The sequence below is a fragment of the Galendromus occidentalis genome, unplaced genomic scaffold, assembly GCF_000255335.2.
Source record: "Galendromus occidentalis unplaced genomic scaffold, Mocc_1.1 scf7180000077501, whole genome shotgun sequence".
In the NCBI taxonomy this organism is placed as follows: Eukaryota; Metazoa; Arthropoda; class Arachnida; order Mesostigmata; family Phytoseiidae; genus Galendromus; species Galendromus occidentalis.
Genome location: NW_003805489.1, coordinates 1,011,241 through 1,030,489, shown reverse-complemented (window position 1 = coordinate 1,030,489; position 19,249 = coordinate 1,011,241). Strand labels below are relative to the sequence as shown.

Here is a 19,249-nt window from a genome sequence, read left to right as displayed (position 1 = left end):
TGCAGCAGCCGTATTTCGGTCGTCGTAATGGTAGTGGTAGATGTAGCTGTAGGTAGTGTACTTGAGACGGTCCACTTCCCTTCCACCTATCTGAGGATGCTAGAACCGGAGCGGTTTTTCAATGACTTTTCGCTCGGTCAGTCCAGAGCCGCAACGTCTGCTTTTGCGCCACCCGTTGGCTCGCTAGCTGGGACGCTCAACTCCCGAGCCAGTCACTGATACCGTTCGGCACAGTGAGGGTGCTCTTCGGGAAAGTCAGGTTGGTTCTGTTGCTTGAACAGCTCGATCGGGAACGGCTCACAAGCTAGCAAGCCAGTCGTCAGGGTGAGCTGCTTGAGCCTGCTTAACCTGACGCTCCGTGTCAGCTAGACTCAACCCTGCGGGTCGCCACCTCCCTTCCTGTAAGAGACAATAACGTAAGATCTCGGTCGATTCGAGCACGAATTTGGATCGTATAAGATTCGACGGCTGATTGCGGCTCGATTATCATCATTGATTGATGATTGGAGAAAGGTGGGCCGACGCCGCCGTCTTCACAAGAGGTGTTACCATAGATGTCGTTCTTGCTGTCATTTTACACTGACCTTTAGCGGCCGGGTTGCTTGAACCAGGCCAAGGTTGTCCGCAGGGTACACAATTATTCGATTATCTGAAACAAAGAGTTGAAAGCATCAGAAGCACGCCCAATCGTCGTGTTGTGGGTAGATTGGTCAGATATAGGAGGAGTAAGAATCGGGGTGTGATGTCTAAAGTTTGACAAGATTTCTAATAGAGGCCGGCGTTTTGCGGGGGCACTCCCGTTCCGCGCTCGGCTCCACGCAGGATGTTGATTCTTGGAATCGCATCGGTAAATCTTCGCGGAAGATCCCCCTCTCAGCCCCGACTCGAGCTCGGAGTCGACTGAGTCAGTTGCGGGAGTGTCGAACCCTGAGCGTCGGAGGAAGATAATTATGATGATTCATTCCGCATTCCGGAGCTCTTCCCGGGGGCTTGGGAGAATATTGAATCGGCCATCAGCTGACGACTGACTGACTTCGTCCGCTTTTCGAAAGCCCGATGGGAGTTATTCTCCGTTCAGAAACCGATGAGCAGGGGACACCGCAAGCGATTCGTTCAGCCTTATTTCAAGTCCGTGACTGAGTCTTTCAGTTTTTCGGCACTGGATTACGCGAATGCCGAGAGCAGAGACGAAAAAGAGTGGTTCTAACCCAGCTAGCATTATCACGGACAAGGTATTCGCTCTGTATGTACTTCCACCATCCCGTGCGAAGTACTGGAAAATGAGAGAGCAACTCGTTAATACGTCCGTCCTCAGACCGACCCCCCGCCTCTAGAAGCTTTTGTTCAGATAGCGAAACGACTCAGCGTGCTACCAAGCCCGGCCTGATTCAGCGGGGCCCATGTCGGTGTCCCCAAGCCTGCGGTTGCCTGTCTGTCTCTTTTCTCGCGAGCTTCTTCTAAAGCGGGCTTTTTGATAGGGAGGACAGACATTGGCGACGTCTTCGAGGAGCTCTGCTGATGCCGGTCACCAGAGCGGCTAATCGATGGAGAAATTCCTTCAGATCTTATGTGCAAGCATCCCGATTAGAATTTGATGCTAGGGCAGGCTTCTCGCTTCGCTTCATTTAACGCGCACGACGGACTCGTAAGCTCGGATATTCCTTCCTCCATCGGTCACTACTCATGTAGACGATCGGTGTTGCCTGCTGACTGAGTGGGATGACAGCAGTTTGGAGGAGCGTACTCGAAAGGAGTGGTTCAGCCTTCACCCAGATCTCCATGAGACAAAGCGGCTCGCGTCATATTCCCTTGTTTCGCCTCTAACGCTGCGTTTCCACAGCGAGCTCCGACAACTCCGATCGCACGACATCTCGTTCCGATCCGGATCCAAACATTTCCCGCGCTTCCCTCCCATAAATCATTGTCGGGGAGGCGGCACCCAAACACGCGTTGTGTACGACAGGACTCTCTCAGCAACGGGGTCTTGATGATGATGACCACAATCAGGGCCCTCCAGTCGAAGAAGAGCGAGTGGTATGAGCAGCTGACTTGTGAGAGTGTTTTCCGTAACTCATTCGCGCGAGAGTGAGCATGGAGTAGCAGCAGCGGATGTTGTAATCGTTTTCGATTCAAGCCTGTTTAACAAGAGTCAGCTAGCCGTCCGTGCAGCTAGCGAGCGAGCGAATTCTGATAGCAAGCTACCGAACAAGCTTCCACATACAGTAGAACCTCGTACGTAAGGGACTTGAAGGGACCGACCGAAACTGTCCGTCCGTTATATCCGGAGATTGGTCGCGGGTGAAAACCATCGGAAAAACCGCTGCAGCCTTGCTATCGACGCGCATCAGGGCGAGAAACCTTGCGGATCGTCCAATAGGCCACGGCTTTCGAATTTCTTACTCGCGAGAATAGGTCCGTCGAAACCGATCTGATTAGCATGGGAGGGCCGGGGCCTGGAAATAGGTCTGTTGTATGCGAAAGTCCGTCATTGGGTCCGCTATGAGCGAGACATTAAACATCGAAGATTCCATAGGCTTGTCCGGGACCGAGCGATCGGTCCGTTGTGAGCAAGTACCCGCTATATCCGGGTCCGTTATAACGAGGTCTTACTGTTCGTACACCGAGTCGTTCAGAGGGTCAGCATAGACCTTGAGGGATGCCTGAGGGCAGGGCGCCGCGGATCGGCGTGAGCGGCGCAGCCATAAGACCGCAAAAGACTCAGCGTAGATCGCAGGCGAGAAAGGCTCTACTGGTCACAAGGAGAAATCAGGCTGATCGAGATGGACCGAACCTTGTCCTCGTCGAACAGCGGCTCGGAAAGATGACGAAAAAAACGCGAGTGAAAGCAATACCGGCCGACTGGTCGCTGCGCGTATGCACAAGGAAGCGATCGGTGACGCAATCTCAAACGTCACGATCACCATCCGAATCCGGTCATGGGGAATTGATGCCGTAATCCGGCGGGAGCTGGAGAAGTCCGAGTCGCTCGGGAACTTTAAGCGAGAAGTACGCGGGACCTTCCGTCGTTTAGGCATTCCGGTTCACGAAAGACGTTGCATAGTCTCAGTCTAATATCGGTGATTCACTGAAACAACTCCTTCCTCGAGGCTTCCCCAAGAACCAGGTCATTCTCAGACGTCGAGTCTTTCGACAACCCGACTCGAGAGGGACGAGCGCTCGTGCAACCGATGCCTCAGGCAAACCCCACAAGGGTTCTGGACATGGTAGGCGAATCGATGGGTAAACCTACCCTTCGAGCTCGGCATGAACTCGGTTCCCCAATCCTTCGCGTTACTGTTCTTGGAAATTCCGGAATTTCACCGGTCGCAGCAACTGAACTCTGGCGATCGGTCTCCCGGAAGATCATGTTTCCTGTCCGAGTCGGCCACGCGGGTGTGAGGCGATTTCGCCGTCAGTCGGTCAGCCTGCTTCTCTTCAGGACGGCGCCGGCGTTCTGAGCTCTGAGCCGCTTGTTAGCCTCTCATGTAAGCTCGCCCTTAAGCGTAAACATTCGACTCCCTACAGCAGACTGTAGAGCAAAGCTTCCTCCAGCCAGCATGCAGAACACAGCTAGACCTGTACCGCAACGGCGACTTCGGAACAATCACAGCGAACGCTCGCCGAAAGACATTCAGCACCGCAGGCTGAGCTGACCAAGTGTTTTCTCCGCGACGGAAACTACGTTCGGCCTTCGACGATGATACTACTTCTCGATACTTCTTCCAGGTCTCGCGTCGACCAACGTTGAAATGTTCCGCATTCAAAATATTCTACGGGGTGTCTTTTTTCCGGCTGGCGCGGCGCTTGTCGCAGTCCGTAAACATCTCATGGAACCAGAAAACCCCTGTCCAGAAAACGCGACTCTCGAGTGAATCATAGATAAGCAACCCTGGTGGAGTAGGCGGACCAGCACACCTATACCGCTGCCGAAACGAGAACAGAGTCTCTAGTCGCTGTCCAGCGTGTCTTACTTCACAATTCGTCCATTAACCGAATCTCATCAAGTCGGCGAGCCGAAGAGCGAACTGACCAACAAGTAGCGGTTTACCATCGCTCGCGCTTATGGTTTCACAGGGCTGCTGCCCGACGGTTTTTGGACGAATCATTAAAAGGGATGAATATGTATTCAATGGTCGTTTCGGAGACGATCTCCGATTCTTGCAACAAAGAGATTCGTCGAACCGCGATCACGAGAGAGATTTTCTGGAGGAGAGTTCAAGCCTGAGCTCTGGGAGACGGAGCTCGATATATTTGGCGGAACGATTCGATTCTGGTAGAGGAACTCTGATTCCTATGGTGAGCTCCGATCTCGAGGGCCGAAAATCTCCGGATTGACCTCGAAGTTGGGATACCGAGCACGATGAGGGCCCACGCTCTCGTCGAACGCAACATCGACGCATGCGACGGTTCCGGAGTTGGGCACGCTTCGGATGATATTCAGAGATCTGCTCCCCTCCGCAGAGTTGCTTCTGACGGTGGCGCGGGCGTCGGGAATGAGTCTCAGTAGTCTGAATGGGGCTCGAAATGAAACAAGCGCACGGGAAGAGAGCCTGTTGGTGGGTCGGCCGCGAGAGGGACGGGGGGAAGCGGCGTGATTTAAAAATAACTGGGGTATTCTTGGCAGGTCTAGCCCGCAGCCGAAGTGGTCGAGCATCGAACGCCGAGGCAAGAATTCCTCACATCTCTCAACGCCATACGCGTCGAGGATCCAGACCCCGATCCAACGTTCTATGATGCCCGAGTCAGTTGCACGCCGGCGGTTGAGGGGGCGGCCGGCCGGCTCGCCTCCTGCGGTTATGACCCTAACTAACTGAATGCCACTCCTAGACTTCCTCTCTCCATCCTCCGTGGCTCTCCCACATTAGCGAAGTCTTTCGCTAGACTGTTTATTCTCTCTGTGGGCTCTTTGAAGAATCGTCAGGTCTCTTCCTCATTCGGACTGCTGCTCTTGTCTGCCTCCTGAAAAACTCTCGGCTCCCACTTCGGTCAGCGCTCGATTCAGTAAACACGCTGGAGACTTGAAGATGTCTTTGCTATTGCGAGCGCTTTACGCAACCCGGAGGTTTCAACTCGGCGCTACCATTGGTCGAAACCAGGACAATGATTCACTGGATATAAACTAGATTTTTACTAAATTGCGTTTCACTAAATCTAGCGCTGACCGTACGTCGCCATGTGTCGTGAGCAGGAGCTCGAACACAACTATTATCTGTCGAAATGAAGTGGGACCAAGGGAGATCTGATCGGAACGTCAACCAGGATCCATGATTCAGCCGTCCTCATTGCGGTGAACTCTTAGTACGTTCTGTTGGTTTGCGTTTAGCGGCAAGCTCCTACAAACACTGACTGAGTGAATTCGCTCGTCTCCGACAGAACTCCCAGACTCCGGCCAAAATCATCATGGCAGACGGTGCCCTACCGGGCCGGCCAGCGGATCCTGAGTCGGGGCTCATTCCGACTACAGCGAGACCAGTTCTCCTCGTCGGAAACTAAACTAAAGTCGTCGATCCGCCGGACCTCAGCGTTGAGCGTACAGCGTCAACAACTCTTTGTTGTGATTACATGACCGCACATGGATATCCTCGAGGGATGCTCTCGGTTCTAGTACCCCGATCGCCGCGTCTCGAAAGAAAATCGAGAACATGGCTGGATTCTTGGTCTCGGCGAGCTTACTTCTGATTTAGGAACGCAACAAGGTACAGGTCCCTATAGGATCCGCAAATGCCTTCGAGACGGAGCTTGCTTCTGTCAGACAACAAAATGCGCTCCAATTCGAAAACATGCACCAATCGATCGCATTCCGCGCACAGAGTCCAGAGTACTTCCCTCAAACACGGAGAAATTCGAATCGGAGGATCTTCAGGCCACCTAACCGAGTTGCACCGGTTCATGGAGAATTGAGAAGCCTAAGCGCCTTCTCTAGCGGGTGGGCGTTGACAGTAGTTTCGAATGGAGGAGCATGCATGCAGCTACCACCCAACGAAGCGAGTGGGCAAAGCTTGCGGGCTGCCTCGCGCTTCGAGAACTTCGCAGCACGATCCGCTCTGCGCCGGAACCGGAGCTCAGATTTCCCAGCTCGATGCTCGACCGAAGTTTCTTGAAGTTCGGCGGCGTTTCCCAATATGAGCAACCGATAGCTTCGCTGGATGCACGAGCGGCCGTCCTCGGTAAACGGCGCCGTAGACTTGCTAAGCCTAACTCTTGACTTTCGAACCATGTCCGGGGGTCTTTGCCGCGCATTATCCTAAATGTTCCTCCGTGCACTTACGAGCACGCACAGCCGTACACTCGAGCGCGATGGCTGGCAAATGTCCTCTCCATTCACTTATCCCAGAGTGGACGAGCTGGCGGTGGGGATGGCAGCGGTGGTAAACGGGCGAATCGAACTGCTTGCCTGCAAGCGAGAGCCGTCTCACATTTTGCCTGTCGCCGCCGTCGTTCACAGAATACACCCCGGGTGGCAACTCTCACGAACTCTATTAACTGAACGCTATTCCCAACGAACTCAGTAATTCCCAGCAGTCCCGGTTTCCTGCCGAAAAGTCGTCCAATAGTCGGCTCTTCACAGGGTCTGCTTATTAGCCGCAGCCAGGCAGGCAGACAGCAGCAGCCAGGGAGCAGCGGCAGCCGCGGCGGCGGTGACGGCGGCACAGCAGCGGCAGCAGCACAGGCGATCTAGTTGTGCTCTGGCTCAGACGTCACTTGTAGATTAAACAACACCGTCTCCAGCCATGTCACGGCTCCTTCACGTTCACGGAACTTTGCGCTGTGGCAATAAATTCCCAAGGGAAGGCGAGTCCCGAAACCGAACGGAAGTTTCTGTCTTCTGTCACAGGAACCGAGAGCAATCCGCACTCGGCGACATCTTGCTGCTCGAGACGACGACGACGACAGACCTCGTCCGGCGGCGCGGTGAATCCAGCGAGGGTTGGCCGGAGTTGTCGGCCGGGAGTACACTCGAAGACCGAACCACGATTTTCGGCCGTAGATCCCCTCGCGGAACACCAATGCAAGCCTCGCGACCCATGTGGGCATCGTGGAAAATTGCAATACGTGCCCAACGACTCGATGCCGCCCATCGATGTTAGGCCTACCGCTGTATGGGAGCTGGGGCTGGTGGCAAACAGGCCAGAGCAGGGGAACCTTTTCGCTTTCTAGCTCAGCGCACTCATGGATTTGAAGCACACACAGTCTCCACACCACAGTCACAAGCACATTGGCACGAACCGGATCATGAGCACTCGAACACGCACACAGCTCCGCCGACTCGACCGATACTTCAAGCTATCGGCTCGCGCAAGAAGCCATATTCGTCGATGGATGGGTCGATTGATGAATGGTTCGGGGCTCGACCAGCCCAGCTCGGGCACCCTAGCCGCAGTGGGACTTCGAATGGACGATCCACGCACGGACGTCTGCGAGCGCTTACGCACACGCAAGGGGTTGGGTACGCGACCTGGGTGAAGCTCACAACGCTTACAGGTGGAGCTCGTCGAGCATTGTCGGCACCCACCTGCATCGGCCGCGAGAACGATCGGCGGGCAGATCGGTCGAGCGAACGAGCGAGCGAGCTGCGAATCGTCTACTTAACGAGTGACGCTAACGTCGGACGGGAGCACTTACTTACCAGCAACACAGGCGACCGACGGCGACAGGAGAACGATGCCAGTAGTAGTGTGCTGTCTCAAGGCGTCGTCTTCCGCATGTCTCCTCCCGCTAGAAGCTGGTCGTACTTCTACGCGGACGAACAAACGTTCATTGAGCACTCTGCAATCTCCTGTACCACCAGAATGAACCTCCGAACGAACGAATGCACGAACGAACCAACGAACCAAGCAACCAACAAACGAACGAACGAGCTAGCCAGCAAGCCAGCCAGCCAACCATCCAGCCATCTGCGCAGACAGCTCCTTCCCTCCCCCAATCGCTCACTCGCTCGCTCGCTCGCGGGCGATCCTTCCCTCTCTACTTGCTCTCTTGTTCTCGCTCGCCGATCCGCCGCTTCCTTTCTCTCGTTCGAACTCTCTCGCTCCCGCCGTTCTCTCCCGCCGCGGTGTCTAGTTTTCGTGTGGCTGCTTTGTTTGACTTCTTCCTTTCATAGGTCTCCTCCACTCCCTTCGCCGGCGATGGAGGAGCCGCTCCCGCAAGCTGCCCTTTCTAGCGGGAGCTGGCGGACTCGGAGATCCCACCGATGCTGCTGCTGCTGCCACCGCCCGCGCCGCCCTTTCTAGCGGGAGCTGGCGGACTCGGAGATCCCACCGATGCTGCTGCTGCTGCCACCGCCCGCGCCGCCCTTTCTATTCCGCCCGATTCACGGGTGCTCGCCCTCGAAATCTAGCGGAGCCCTTCCGCACCATATCAGCGAGCGGGGAACTACTGTCGAGATCAACGCAGTGGCAGCGCCCTCTTCCACAACGTCCACGGTTCGAGCGAGGGAACGAGTCGCCAGGTGGGCAGCAGCCAGCCGCTGCTCTCGAGCAGAGGCAACCAACTCGGGAGGAAAGGCAAGCGGGATGGTCGGACGGACGGACGAGCGCGCACACTCACATGGAGAACTCTCGCGAGGGGCGTCAGCTCGGAAAGCCCTTTCCTCCGTCGACCGGCGAGTTTTTGAGAATACCAGCGCGAGAATGTTTGGCCGAAAGAATTCTGTATGGAGCTATTCTATTCCTAATTGCAATCTGTCAAATACATGAGAGAGCTCCTGAGCGACAGGACGCATGGGGCTCGGAAAATCGTTCCGCGCGGGAGCCCGCCGCTCTGCCCGCCGACGGGGCGAACCGACTGGCGTGCGACATTTGAGCCAGCCCGGCCGGCGCTCCTGCGATCCACTAAGACCCCGAGCGCGCCGAAGTCTGAACTCGTTCATTCCGTGCGATGGCGGGTAATCCGATCAAGATCGAGAAAAGCTCCGACGGCTCCCGAAGTTCGCCGACATGCGAAGGCATGGAACGATCCGTACGTGAGAGCTGCTTCACCGTCTTAGAATATACTTACGTCGAGAGGGAATACCCCGCGAGAAATCAGAAGATTGAATGTTCAGCACCTCAGGAGCATTTGGATCCCGGGAACTGAATGAATCTGCGCCGAATATTCCATGGCATTCCGTAGGCTCGAAATGATCCAGTGACTCCTGTGGAAATCCATACGGCCCGGCTGAGAGGTTGCCCCCAGAGCTCCGATGTCTCGCGCGCAAAAGACCGGTCTGTTCAGAGTTTTTGCGCTATTCGAATGATCGTCTCACTCCTACTGATTCACGATGTCTCATAAATTTGTGGAATCGCGGAGCCCCGTTGTTTTGGATGTTCTGACTGAAGGATGAATTACCAAACGGAACACACTCTGAGACCGTCTTAACGGAACTGCCTGTCATTTATTGATCTCCTCGAAACACAGAGACGAGAAGCGGCTCTGCGTGGGTTCTACACGATGGCGGTATATTTAAAGATCTATGAACATCTCTCTTCTTTTACACAAATTGATTTAAATTATTTCGTTATATTCTTTGACTGAGATTGTATACAGTGGACACACAATTACTCCAACTGCATCGTGCTGATCTCCATGATGCTATCTAGAAGTCTATCGGGGGCTTTGATTTCTCTTCCGCTTCTAGTAGTTCGGTTGATTTTCGGAGTAGCTCTTTCATCCTTTCTCTTGGCTTCAGTTGATTGCACCTCGAGTTTTTCGCTTGCGTGGGATCTCGAGTATCTTAGGGGCTCTTGTCGATTGGAGTTCCGGCTCTCTTTCGTCTGATAACGGCTGTGTATCTTTCGAGATCCTGATGGGGACTCTGATCGTCTCCGGCTCATCCTCCTCTTGTTGCGTGATGATTTCTAATACGTTGTTTTCGGCTGTTTGCTTTCGTGCGCCTGACCGTTGACCATTCGGTCTCAGGAAAACACGATTTCGGATGAATCGACCTCCGTTCTCCATGTCGATTGCGTACGTTCGTTTGTTCAATCTTTGTACAATCGATCCTCTTTCCCATCGCTTCCCGTAACCAATGGGTTGCACTAGGACACCGTCGCCTTCTGCCAGAGGGTGCAAAACCTTTGCACCTCTGTCGAAGCTCCGTTTCTGTCTGATTCTCGATTGTCTGATTGAATTCTGAACGTTCCTCGGAAGCTTTTGCCTTAGATCCGATTCACGAACCGGTAAGAGGCTCCTTGTCTTTCTGCAGAAGAATTTTTCCGCAGGCGAGTATCCGTCCTCTTGAGGCGTGTTGCGCCATTCCAATAGAGCCAATTCGAGGTCTTCTCTAGCCAGCTCAGATTTCTTGACCAGTCTTTTTGCCACCTTGACCGCGGCTTCTGCTCGTCCGTTCGCCTGATGGTGATGTGCAGCGCTGACATTATGCTGAATTCGAAACTGGCTCATGAACTCCCTGAACTCTCCCGATAAATAGCGAGGATCACTATCGGTTCTGAATTGACGTGGTCGACCAAATGCAGCGAATAACCGTTTCGTCACACTGATGACTTGCCTTGTCGTCGCCGATGTCCCCAGCTTGAAGAGATCAAAGTAGTTGCTGTACCCATCGCACGTGACCAGATACTGCTGACCGCTCCATTCCATCAGATCTTGGTGAACTATGTCCCACGGATGCGCGGGAAGTTCGCCCATAATCATGGGTTCCGGTTGTTGCTTTATCGAATACGTCTGGCACGCCGTGCAATTACTCACTACTTCTTCCAAGTCTTGTTTCAGTCCTGGCCAGAATATTGTGTCTCGAGCTCTTCGGAACATCGCGTCCTTGGCGAGATGTGTTCTGTGAATTCTTCGCAAGAAATCTGCCCTTAACGTTCGAGGTACAAAGCATGCAGATCCCTTGAAGAGGAGGCCATCCTGCCAAATCAGCTCATGTCTGACCGCCATAAATGGTTTGAGATCATCGTCGAGTTTCTTGTTCCACTTCGTTTCAATTGCTCCTTTGATTTTCTGAACCACCTCGTCTTTGGTTGAATGTTCTTGAATTTGCTTGAGGAGGGGATCCGATATTTTGGATCCGTCGTAGATTTTTGTGTTCTCTATCTCGATGCGAAGTACGCGCTCCGGCGCCTTTTCTGATTTCGGATCAACCGGTGCTCGGCTCAGGGTGTCTGCGACCAGGTTTTTTGTCCCGGGGATGTATTTTACCGTCAAGTCATATCTTTGTAAGGCGAGCCGCATGCGCTGCAATCTCCGTGGGCAACTCTCTAATTCTTTGTTGAAGATTCCCTGTAGGGGCTTGTGATCTGTTTCGACGAGAATATTCGGCTTCCCGTAGATGAGGTGGTCGAATTTCGCACACGCCGAGACGATTGCGAGCGCCTCCTTTTCCATTGCTACGTATCCTTTCTCGGCTTCGGTCAGCGAGTGGGAATGATAAGCTACAGGACGGCCGTTCTGAAGGAGTACTGCTCCCACTCCCGAGTCCGAAGCGTCGGTCTGGATGACCACTGGCTGCGCTGCGTCATAAAAAGCCAGCGTCGGCGCGTTGCTGATGATTTCTTTAATCTTCTCGAAGGCCTTGTCTTGAGTCTCCATCCATATGAAATCATTCTTCTCCTTTATCAGGTCTCGGATTGGCTGAGTATGCTCCGCGATATGTGGCAAAAATTGGATATGATAGTTTACCATACCCAAAAACCTTTGAACCGCCTTAGGATTGTCCGGTGCCTTCATGTCTCGTATCGCTTCAACTTTCCCTGGATCTGGTCTCACACCATCTCTGGAAATCAGGTGTCCCATATACTTGACCTCTTGCTTTTTCCACTGGATCTTCTTCTTGTTGAGTTTCAGACCTACTTGCCGTATTCTCTCAAAGAGCGCTTCAACGTTCTTGTCATGATTTTTTCCGGCTTCTTCGTCTGTATTGCCATATCCCATTATGATGGTATCATCTGCGATGACCATCACTCCATCGAGTCCTTCGTACGCTTCCATTTGACGTCTTTGATATTCTTCGGGGGCGCTGGAAATTCCTTGCGGAAACGCGAAATATATCTGTATCTCCCCTTTCGGGCCCCAGAATGTGGTGAGATACTTGAGACTCTGGAGTCAGCCTCATTTGGTAGAATCCATCCTTTCGCGTCTACGATTGTGAAGAATCGAGCGTTCTTGAAATGCGGTAATTGATCTTGTAAAGTCGGCATGGGAAATTTCGGTCTTCTCAAAGCTCTGTTCAGGAATGTTGGATCCAGAGTCAGTCTCACGTCATCGTTCTTCGGTACTGCCACGAGATTGCTTATCCATGGTGTCGGGTGGGTAACCTTCTGTATGATTCCCGCCTTCACCAGCTGCTCAATTTTCCTGGTAACCTTTTCCAGGAGAGCAATTGCGATCCTTCTAGGAGGTTGCTGTCTGGGCTCATAGACTGGATCAACTTGAAGCTTCACCGGGTCGCCGAATTCTCCAAGACCTTCGAATATGTCGGCATAAGTGTCCAGCAGAGCTTTCCCACCTCCCGACGACGTTGAGTCCTTTTCCCGGATCTGATAAACAGCTTCGACTGATTGATCGAACTGTATTAAGCCCATTTTCTTGGCATGGTAGCCCGAAATGAGAATTTCGACTCCGTGATTCATCACCTGGAACGGTAGCGAAAAACTTCGCCCATTCACAGAGCATGGTAATCTGCACACTCCCAAGGACATTGTGACGTGATTGTCATACATTTTCAATTGGTTTGCGTCTTCTTTTTGTCTATATCGCTGACGACTCCCTTTTTCTTTAGATCTGAGTAATCTTTCCAACTCATTGCGTTGCAAGTCGCTCCCGTGTCGATTTGGCCTCTCAGATACGTCTTGTCTTCGAGCTGCAGCTTTGTGAAGAATTTTCGCTTGACACGATCTGTTGTCCCGGCCATGAACATGTCTTCACACCAATCGTCTCCTTCTTCCAAAGTCTCGACAACACGGGTTTGCTCGCCTGTTAGACAGCACGTATCGAAATGGTTGTTTTTCCACATTTCCCGCAGCGGTATCCGTACGCAGGACACTTCCGCGGCTGGTGCCTACTGCCACAGAACGAGCAAGCATTCGTCCTGCCCGTATTGGTTCTCCTGAACGGTCTTTTCTTAGAGTTTCGGAATGACACTGCGTTGATCTCTTGGCTTCCAGACATCACGCTTTCCCGATTGTCTTTGATGTCTGCCAAGGCTCCTTCGTTATCCTCATGTCTTCTCATCAAGTCTAGCGCGTTCTCGAGCGTCAAGTCGTTGTTTTCTTTGAAAATCGCCTCTCTGGCTTTCTGGATCCGTGTACCGATCACTAATCGATCTCTCACCATTTCTTCCCGTAGATCATTGTATCTACAGTTCCTGGCTAGTCCTCTGAGCCTATCCGCGAAGTCCGATATCTTCTCTGTATCCTTCTGCACGGCTTCGTGGAATAGGTACCGTTTATAGAGAAGGTTGTCCTTTTTCCCAAATCTTGTTTCCAACGCGGCGATGAAATTCTTCACGGTTGTGCACGGCTCCTTGCCGTTGGGGTTTGCTCTGTCACCGCTCACCATGGCCTCGAGTCCGAGATGTCTCAAGAGGGCCCGATTGGCTTCACCGAAGCACTGACGGAAGTTCGATAGTTGCAATTCCGGTTCCATGGCAAACACTCCCTCCCATCGTGCGTAGTCATTGTATGCTTCCCGGAAAGTCTGCCACCTTTCGTAGTTGTCTTCGCCACTCAGCACATTCATAGCAGTTGGCCGAACTCCTCGGCCTCTTGTTTGCATCTCCTGTTCAGACTGCGCCATGTTTTGGATGTTCTGACTGAAGGATGAATTACCAAACGGAACACACTCTGAGACCGTCTTAACGGAACTGCCTGTCATTTATTGATCTCCTCGAAACACAGAGACGAGAAGCGGCTCTGCGTGGGTTCTACACGATGGCGGTATATTTAAAGATCTATGAACACCCGTCCCAGAGATCATCCATCTCTCGACTGGGCTTTGCTACCGAGATCAGAGTTTTCTATCCAGAGATATCGAGATGGAGCGGATCCCCGCTTTGTCAGATCCACGGAAGTTCTGGACTCTCGGATCTAAAATAAGCGAAGCGAATAGGTCAGCGGGGAACTGACCGCTAGTCTCATGACTAGTGATTTCCCTCACCGATACCGCACGCTCTCCTCAGGCCACCTCCCCTCATCCCTCCTTAGATTGTGGTGCAGAATTAAACTCCATCGCGAAGTTTCGGACAGTCTCTCCCGATGATCCCGGTGCGAAAGCATTCCAAACGGAGGAGTACGATAGCATCGAGAGTCAAAGTTGTCAGAATTTGAGCGGGCTGACTTATAGAGAATTTCCCACGATGCCGGTGCTCAGCCGTCTGCGACGGCCGGCGTAGTGTAGGCACCTGCTCCTCATGGGTGTAGGTACATGAGAATCATTCCAGCGCACCGGCCAGCCTGTACAGTAACGTATTCTTGCTGAAGTGCTGTAGGGGTAGACGAGAGTGCAGAATAGGGGGCTTCGGTGATTCTGGACCTAGTTGAGCTGTTTTGGAGCTTCGACTACCTATCCCCTCCGCACAGAAATTTCCAATGCATATAAGGTATGTAGGTAGCGTTCTGGCCCTGCCCGTTTATCTGTAAGGCCGAATGTAGTTTCTGTAGCTCGACGATCAGACTCACAGGCTCTGGCACATTCGACGGTTCCCTCGATGGGAGCTGGGAGATCAGGGATGAGGTGAAGATTGTTTCCCCATTGAGCTCGTTGACATTGCACAGGGTCCGGAACACCCCATCCAAGGGGAGAATCGGTTCCGATGGACAGTCTTATCGCCCAGGATATAATGAATGCTGCGCTAGCGCTCTCCGGCGCGAAGTAATAATCATGATGTGTGGCTGTATGTCTTGTTCTCCGCTCAGAAGCTGGGGGAAACCGGTAGTTTCTCCCACTCGGGAGGCGTAGAGGAATACGGATACTCTCATCCGGTCGAAGCCTCGCATCCGGGAGTTCGCAGCAAAACATCGGGATACAATACATGAAGAGCCGCGATCTCCCACGGAGATTTGCGGTGTCCATCGGAACCAGAGTTTCGAAGGTAATTTGAGTCCCGCTCCCACGATGGATTCGCTTCTTTTGTTTATTATATTTGTTGACTATAATTCGCTTTCGGGACAACATCTCACCTCAGAGGGAATCGATCACATGGAATTCCCGGCCCTCAGAAATCAAAGCCATGGAGAACCTCAACGATTATTATTTATCTTGCTCCTTTATTTCGCTTCCTATCTCACCGGAATCGATTGCAACTCCGATTTCTTTCTCACTGGCCTCGATGGCTTCCTCGCTCCCCTGTTCGAGTTGTGATCGCCCCTCTTCTTGGAGATCCGTCGCTGTTTTCTCATCTTGCGGCTTCTCCGTGAGCTGTAACATTTAGAATTTGCGTGGTTATTCCAGGAGAGGATTCCCGCTTTCCGGGAGGAGCTAGGAAATCTTTGATTCAGATTCGAATACTGACCGGCTCGACGAACTGCTCCGGATTGTATTTCTTGAAGCGTTTGTAGTGTGGCAACAACGATATACAACAAACTTTTTGTAGCACATCGACGTTTACCACGAGCGACGGATCCTTGAGATCCGGGACGAAACTCGAGTTCGCTTCTTGGATGGATTCTGCTAATTTCCGACAGAAGTCCTGCCGTTTCGCGGATTCCTTATATTCGTTGTTGTGTCGGGCTTTCAACTGAACCATGAACGTAATGGTCTCCATGCCTTCGGAGAAATTCTCCGCAAGAATTTCGAGCACCTGTGGGAATTTTCCGCTCTACGAATGAAGCTGAGGGACACAGGGAGACAGCGGAGTGCTCAAACGGCACCCGAGGGCGCAGAAATTCGTCAGACGATAAATTGTTACCTTTTTCGAAATGTTCTCTGGCTGGGTTTTGCAAGTTGCCAAGACGGCAACGAAGCGGTGGATGTAGTTGATGTTTTTCGGCATTCGTTCGAAGACATCAGAAAGTATGTCTACAGGCTTCTCTAGTGTTGTTCGGATGAAGATGTTGGCGGGTATCTCCGTTCTCAGTTTTTTGAATCTGCGATGGGCGCCCCCGATTAGATCAGAGCTTGTCAACGCCCTCAAGTCGAGGTCCAGGGGGGCGAACATCGAAAAATTATCTGTCTCCCTTTCACTCGCGGTGAATCGTCATCCTGAGAGGCTCGAATGAGTATATCGGGGGATTTCATAGGAATTTCTATCGCCTCACCGACAACCATCTTCACGGATGCTTTTGAGTTCGGCTTCGATATCTCCATCTACTTTATTCTCCTCGGAAATTTTCTGAGGTCCGTAGAGTCGATCGGCCGCTTCGTTCAAGAGGGAGTAGGCGGTGAGCGTGGCCCTGACAACAAAGAGACTCACAATGAGATGATTCGACGTGAACTCCCTTCACATTCCGAACAGATTTTTCGCGAGGACGACATCGGCGTAGTCTCGCTTCCAACACAATGTTGATACGAAACGGCGCGAGTCGCTCTCAATCAGGACCCACGATCGATTCCGAGAGTCGTCAAGGAAGCGAGCTTCAATGTACCTGCGCTCTTGTTTCGGGTTGATTGTCACCAGGAATCCGCGCCCGACATCACAATCCAGGAAATTGCCTCTTTTCTTATTCGCGCTCGCCACGTAGTAGCTCCTCTTACGACGTTTGGGTTCGGAACTCATCTATGAACAAGAGAGAGACTGTCATTCCATTCGGGATCGAATCGAAGACCAGAAGAATCGGAGCTCGAAGATCTCTTCTTGAGCTCGCGATGCATCGAGTGAAGGAGGCAAGCGGGACTCACCGTCCGCCCGAGCTACAGTTGACCTTTCGATCGAATTAGGGATTCTCCGGGAGAAAAATTGAATAAGCGTTTGCCGCGGGAATCTGCGAAGCAGATTCAAGCTGGCTGCTGCCCCACCGGGATTCGAACACGCCGCTTTGTTTATCCGCCAGCAGCAGCAGCAAGACAGGTCTCCCTTTCTCATTGACTCGGAACAGCCTCTGTGTGTGGCGAGATAGGCGCGCGCCGATATCGATTCAAATCGCCGCGCCAAGAATCACGAGTCAGGCTCGACGGACTTGCGGGAATACCGATGCACTATATTCCGTGAAGGCGACAATCTGCCAGCGAAAGACGTGGCGTTAGTCGTCGGGGGCGGATCCGGAATCTCGACTTTCAGGGTTTTCCTCTTCATGCATGGTGCAGGGAGATGGGGCAATTGGAGCTGGAGAGGCCAGAGTCTGGGACAATGGCCAATTGGGGCCTCTAGAGTTGAGCTCGAAGTGCCTCCTCAATCAGGCAGGGAACATCCCCTGTCTGACTCCCAATCTACCTAGGATCCCTCCAAGACGTCGTTGGTTTCGTCATTACTCCTGTAGAACGTTATTAATGCAGTTCCCAAGATCAATGCTCGAAGGCTCTCGTCTGGGATGCCACGGTTTGGGACACACTCGCTGCCTCTCATCGGCCCCTTGCGGTCCGCTCGGAAGCTGAGCTTGCAAGGCTCGCGGAGAGGGAAAAGCTGGACAAGTATCAGGTTCTTGAAAGCCGCTTCATTGTGCAACCAGTCGCAATAGAGACTCTCGGAGTTTTCGGTGAGGGCACAGAGGCCTTCCTCCGAGATCTGGGTGCTCGTATCGAGTCCGAGTCGGGCGATAAGAGGGCCACGGAGTTCCTCCTTCAGCGTTTGTCGATAGAGGTTCAGAGGGGGAACGCCGCTGCAGTCCACGGCTTAATGCCTTCCGTTGACGGGTTGCCCGGAGTAGGGTGATCATACCTTATTCACTACGTTAGAAAGATCAAGAATAAATGAATCATCTCGAGTTCAAAAAAAAATGCTAAGGATGTCTTCCGGATCTGCGCGAACTATCTGCTCTGATTTAGTTATTCATTCGATCGAGCTTCTCCACGACTCCATGATTGGTGAATGTTCCTCAAGTACGTGTCTCATTTGGGTCCCCAGGGAACCAGGAAGCAGCTCGTCTCGAGGCCGGAATCCCCGATTTTTCACGGGGGTTTCACTAGGAAACGGAGGATCGGCTGCATAATTCACCTCGAGCCACGGTACTCTCGACCGTCGCCCTCTGTGGGAAGCACAAATGAGTGGTTTGAAGATCCGGTTAGGAGTTGGAATCTCCCAATCAAGGCACAATCTCAATAATACTCCCTTCTCCCACAATGACTCACATCCTGATATTCCTACACACCCAAAAAACACAACAGCTAAAGATGACGCCGGTGAGTACAGCTCTGAGGTTACTTGAATCGGAGATTCGTGTGGGATGCTTTCCTAGATTAGATCAGGGCTACAGGGCTTCTGGAGTTCTCCCTCTTCCCGGGTGGGTCGTCTCCTCGCATTCGATCGGAGCGCACGAATCCCCAACTCCGTCCAACTCTTGGTTCATGTCGCAGTTGCAAACGGCACCGCCGGGTCGCAGCAGGCAGATATGATCACGGGAGTCTCACAGCGATTGGAACCGTTTGGCTGGGCGGCCGTTTCCAACAACGCGGACGAAGAAGTATACAACTGAAGTGGCTAGATATACCGGAAGGATACCGAATAGAACTGCTCCTGGTGTCCAGCGATGGCCAGTGACGGGAAGACAGCCTTTAGGTCACTGCGGGCCGCGCGGATGCCTGAGCTTCAGTCCTCTCGTCTCCTCGCGATATGTCCGAGGTGCTCAGAGAAATCTCCGTTTTCAACTCCAGGAGCCAAGCCTGATTTCGGCTGATGTCGAAGTACGAGAGACCCTGTGAGAAGTCATCCCGCCATAGATCTCTTCCCAAGAACTTCCGTCGGTATGCGCGTTGATTATGCGGAGTCTCGACTCGACACTACCGGTGAGGTACATGATCCTGAAAAAACTCCCATTTTGATAGTGTTAGGATTGATGATTTCGGGTTTTCACAAGTTGACACAGGTTTATTAGGCGTAGTTTTCCAGCACGCATACCGCCTTCCCGGCGCTCGGTAGACACACTAACCTCCTCTCCGTACAGCAGCGGTCATGTCGTTTTACGCGGAACTTTCGAAAATCCAAACATGGACACAATCGTTAAACTTAAACTTAACACTCTCCTTCCCTTAAGCTAACCCTCACAGATATCTTTCCGGTCGTTTTATCTGTCTACCCGAGCGGGTGCTTACCCCCGCTTGCCTTTCCTCTGGTTCCTCCGAGAGATCGGACTCGGGGTCCCCGGAGTCTGAGAAGAAAGTCTCGTCGTCTTCGTCGCTAGAATCTACCCCAATTCGTCTCTCGTTTCCTACATCCGCCAAT

The 19,249-nt window shown here is 52.6% G+C and overlaps 2 protein-coding genes across 2 annotated transcripts in view; both read right to left on the bottom strand.

Annotated features, from left to right (window-relative positions):
• Window positions 1-59: 59 nt before the first annotated feature.
• Window positions 60-9,566, bottom strand: LOC100898330 (uncharacterized). Its single transcript, XM_003746777.1, has 4 exons — window positions 9,541-9,566; window positions 7,628-7,767; window positions 585-649; window positions 60-399 (listed from the first exon to the last, which is right to left on the bottom strand). Exons 1-4 carry the CDS (start codon window positions 9,564-9,566, stop codon window positions 298-300), a joined length of 333 nt encoding a protein of 110 aa, XP_003746825.1. The 3' UTR covers window positions 60-297.
• Window positions 9,567-15,186: 5,620 nt separating this feature from the next.
• Window positions 15,187-19,249, bottom strand: part of LOC100898045 (THUMP domain-containing protein 1) — a 4,513-nt gene continuing 450 nt past the window's right edge. The window contains exons 3-7 of the mRNA XM_003746776.1: window positions 16,521-16,651; window positions 16,194-16,328; window positions 15,845-16,022; window positions 15,449-15,736; window positions 15,187-15,354 (exon numbers count right to left, since the gene is read on the bottom strand). Of these exons, the coding sequence (XP_003746824.1) occupies window positions 15,187-15,354; window positions 15,449-15,736; window positions 15,845-16,022; window positions 16,194-16,328; window positions 16,521-16,651 (900 nt within the window). The remainder of the gene's footprint in view (window positions 15,355-15,448; window positions 15,737-15,844; window positions 16,023-16,193; window positions 16,329-16,520; window positions 16,652-19,249) is intronic.